This window comes from Miscanthus floridulus, unplaced genomic scaffold (genome assembly GCF_019320115.1).
Source record: "Miscanthus floridulus cultivar M001 unplaced genomic scaffold, ASM1932011v1 os_1935, whole genome shotgun sequence".
Lineage (NCBI taxonomy): Eukaryota > Viridiplantae > Streptophyta > Magnoliopsida > Poales > Poaceae > Miscanthus > Miscanthus floridulus.
The window spans coordinates 2,157-6,283 of NW_027097998.1; the positions used below are offsets into that span (position 1 = coordinate 2,157).

General features: G+C 53.3%; 1 protein-coding gene across 1 annotated transcript; it reads left to right on the forward strand.

Annotated features, from left to right (window-relative positions):
• The first annotated feature begins 431 nt into the window (after positions 1–431).
• LOC136534435 (uncharacterized) lies at positions 432–1,992 on the forward strand. The gene is made up of 4 exons (XM_066526869.1): positions 432–845; positions 1,119–1,274; positions 1,416–1,605; positions 1,856–1,992. The coding sequence occupies exons 1-4, from the start codon at positions 432–434 to the stop codon at positions 1,990–1,992; spliced, it is 897 nt and encodes a 298-aa protein (XP_066382966.1).
• The last annotated feature ends 2,135 nt before the right edge of the window (positions 1,993–4,127 follow it).

Below are 4,127 nucleotides of genomic sequence, written 5' to 3' on the forward strand. Positions count from 1 at the left end.
TGAGGAGACGGTGCCTGGGGCATCGGCAAGCAGCCCGGCGCTCCCAGGAGGAGGAGGAGCCGCCCTAGGGTCGTCGATTGCCCACCTCGGGGTCGAGGCCGACATGCCTGAGGAGCGGGCATTGGGCAAGCGTGTCGTCAGCCCGGTGGGCTTGGTGGCAGTGGTGGAGCGGGTGGTGGCGGAGGCGACGCAACTGCCCCCACAGAGGACCGAGGGGGCGCCGGGGTCTGTCGAGGACCAGCTGACGCCAACGGATATGGAGGCCATGCCTCTGCCGACGCCACCGCCTTTGCAGACGAGGGTTGCCATGCCGAAGTGGTTGCAGCCCCACTCGAGGTAAGCATATTTTTGGTGGAGCCACAGTGTTTTCCTTTCGTTCTTTTATCTCATGCTGACCCTATAAGTGTTTTGTCCTTAGCCGGAAGTGACCTATGGAGGTGCCTACCTTGGTGCCCCACAAAGCGCTCAAGGTGAACCCTAGCTCCACCGCCCACTGGGTGGCGGAGGCGCAAGCCACCCTACAACCTGACGCGGCATCGGCGAGGGCCGACCAAAAGGAGCTGGCCACCCAAGGAGGGGCTGCCGAGGTGGCCCCGACACAGATGGGGGAGGGGGCGCTTCCACCCCATGAGGGTGAGGCCCATGAGCCAGATGAGGGCAAGGTGCCCTCAGTTGCTGAGGCCACAGAGGTCGAGGCCCCCAGGGTCTCTGAGGCCAAGGCGATGGAGGCCGGGGCACCTAGGACCGCCGAGGCCACAGCAGCGGGCGCCGGAGCCCCCGCGACCACTGAGGCCATGATGATGGAGGCCGGAGCCCTCGGGACCACCAAGGCCGATGTGATCACGGTGAGGCTATCGGCCCAAGAAGTGGAGATGAAGGCGATGGATGCTTCGGTGGCACCCTTAGGCCAAGGCCCGTCGTTGTTATAGGAGGGCACCCGAAAGGTGGAGGTCCATCCGATCTCCTCCGATGATACCTCCCGAGCATAGGAGGTGGTTGACGCCGAGGTGGCCAGCGTTGTGGAGTAGCCGGTTCCAACCCTGGGCAAGGGAAGCTCGGCCCTCGTGTGGGCATGACCCGAGTCCCATGGGTGGGATCACCCATGTGTCCTGTGGCAGAGCCGCGATGACCCTAAGGGGGAGCCTCTGTTTACCCTTGAGGACGCAGCCGAGGGCGGGCGCTGGGACACCTTTGAGCAATACCGTCAGCTGGCAGAGCAGTCACTACAGACGGCGCTGTCCGTGGTGGCCGATGATCTGCTCGGGGTCGCCCAGGTTCACGCTTTCTTTTCTCATGCTGTGTTGTCTTTTTCTGAGTTTTCTTGTAGTGAATGACCCCCTATTCTGCTTACCCAGGAGCTCGAGACTCGGTCCCTCGGGAAGTTGGTCTTTCTTCGGTGGGAGAGGGACATCTAGGACCAGCTCCAGCGGCAGAAGGGCCTGCTTGCTGGCGCCAATGAACTTCTGGCGGTGCGGAGCGTGGAGGTAGAGGACCTCCGCCTTCATTGTGCCAATGCGAAGGTCGAGGTGGCCATGGCCCAGGACCAGGTCGCCCCTCTGGCGGCGCGGGTCAAGGAGTTGGAGGAGGAGCTGACCTGCGTGGCCGGTGAGCGAGACGCCTTTAGGTCCCAGGCTAGAGAGGCCACAGCCTCGGGCAAGGTCCTTGCTGGGCAGCTAGGGGCGGAGCAGAGTGTGCACTAGCTGACAAAAGGCACCTTAGATGAGGCCCTTACGGTGGCCGAGGCCTCACGAACTGAGGCTGTGGTCTGGAGGGAAAAGGCCAAGGGTGAGTCATATCCCCCTCGTTTTATTTGCTTTTTCTTATGTTCGCTCCCTAACTCCCTAGTATAACACAGAGCTAGGGAGAGAAGCTTCCAGGGTGGCTGAGGCTTCTCGGGTCGAGGCCCAGCGCCTGAAGGAGAAGGCTGAGGCATCTCAGGTCGAGGCCCAGCGTGGGAAGGAGAAAGCTGAGGCTTCTCAGGTCGAGGCCTGACGCTGGGGCCAGAAGGCCGAGGGTGAGTCCCGTAGACTTCTGCCCCTGTTCTGGCTTGTATTCCTTTGCGCTCATCCTCATTCTGTTGTGTTTGGCATAGAACTAGAGAAGGAGGTTACCTAGGAAGCCGAGGCCTCCACCGCAGTGCAGGCGGTGCTTGAAATAGAGATCGGGGAGCACGATGCGCTGAAGAGCGCCGCCCGTACTGCCTACAAGGCCCTAGAAAGTCAAGGGGGGTCTAGTCAGGAAGCTCCCTCAGGAGCCGCCTGATTGCGTTGAGCGGTCAAGTGGGTGAGCGACTCCGAGGGGCGGTACATACGGGCGTCAAGCGCGCGCTGGTCATTATCGCTTTGCACTACATTGGGGTTGACCTCCAGGCCATCAACGATGGCTACGTCCTGCCCAACTGTGGCAGAACCTCCTAAGTTATAGGGCCCACATACACCTGTCACTGTCCGGCGACCTCTGACATCTATGCATATGTTTCCATGAACTTAAAAAGACCTGTCGGGTGTCCTCGGGGAACCCCGAATCATCCACGATTTCCGAGCAGGATCACGTTACAGAGTCATTGTAGTATTACAAACATTTATTCAAATATCAAAACAGGAGTAAAAACAGCGGAAGTCCTTATGATAACATAGTTTACAAACCAGTTATTTCAAACCTTACAAACTAAGTTCTTTATTATTACAAACCATAGTAGTAGTGGAGTGGCATGATTAATATATACATAACACACAAATAAACATCCTGCCCAAGGATCACACATTTACTTCTCATCATCAGAACGAATGATAGTCATGCAGCACGATCCAAAACAGATCTACTCATGAGGCTCACCTGCAACAAGGGGTCAACGAACCCTGAGTATAAAAGTACTCAACAAGACTTATCCGAAATTTAACTGATAAACTCAGTAATGCAGGCTCAGGGATTCAAGGTATAGCTTAACAATGATCAAAGTTCTTTTGCGTAAAAGCTCTTTTAACAACATTCTTTATATAGAAAACTTCCAAGAATTATATACAAAGCTGACACGATCCGCACTGAGATCATGAAACTTCATATTCAGTACCTTCACAAGCCTTATTCAAGTTCTGGTTATTAATTCTATGATGATGAACAGTGAGTTGAGTCTCCTTAACCGAGGAGCAACGACGATTCGAACCGATTATAAACCCAGCTGGGAATTCCAGACCACACGACATACGCAGGTCCCTGACCTCCATATACCAACCTACCCTCGGATCCTCTAAAACAAGAACGGGTCCGCGCCACCCGAGAACACAGTACTACTCCACCATTCCAGCCCATGGCCACGTGGGTACACACGCTATTCCCGCCATCTCTCCACTCCAGTGCACGAGTAGCCATTCTCGTAATAGAATTGCCAGTTCCAGGCTTACCGGAGTATGTGGTTAGTACTAACAATTCTCACCTCATGCAATTCAACAACCGGACGTGCCTTAATCGACACAGGCGGAAAGAACCCGCTCACAAGACCTCCATGTCTGGTGGCTCACACACACCGAGTCCACCCGGTCTAGATTTATTACTCCACATTCCCATATCACATGCTAACATAATTAACCAATGTTCCATTTAAAACTAGCAGGTGGCAGGTAGTCAGCCGACTTTCATCGTTCTACGCATAGCTAAGCAAAACTAGGCATATACGAGTTTAAAACAGGTAATATGGTAAATATGGAATAACAAGGGTGGTAATGCACCAATTAGGCTTTTACTTAACTCCTAATCACTTAATGCAGTAACAGAAAGCAAAAGCGAAATTAATTTATAAAATACAAGGTAGGGTTGTATGCATCCCGGGGCTTGCCTTCGTTGATGGAAAAGTCCGATTCCTACGACGTTACACAAGTAATTCGATCTGACTTCAATAGACGGATAAACTTCTTCCATGACTTGATTAACTACCACATGTTCACCTTCGTTCACTACACGTATAACAATGCCATGTTTAACATGATGCGGAATACGAAATATGATGCTTGATGATGGATGCAAAGTTAATATTTGAATACAACTTTCCTTCGCGTACAGTTGCAAGTCAAACAAACTAAATCTTTTTCGTAACACATATATCAACTACCAAGGATCATTAACAACAAATG

What these genes read in the sequence shown, in the direction of transcription:
- LOC136534435 (XM_066526869.1), top strand. Translation starts at nt 432, where the DNA reads ATGGAGGTGCCTACCTTGGTGCCCCACAAAGCGCTCAAGGTGAACCCT. An exon ending in CCAAGGCCGATGTGATCACG is followed by an intron (nt 846 to 1,118) that starts GTGAGGCTATCG and finishes GTCCTGTGGCAG; the next exon opens with AGCCGCGATGACCCTAAGGG. An exon ending in GGAGCTGACCTGCGTGGCCG is followed by an intron (nt 1,606 to 1,855) that starts GTGAGCGAGACG and finishes AGTATAACACAG; the next exon opens with AGCTAGGGAGAGAAGCTTCC.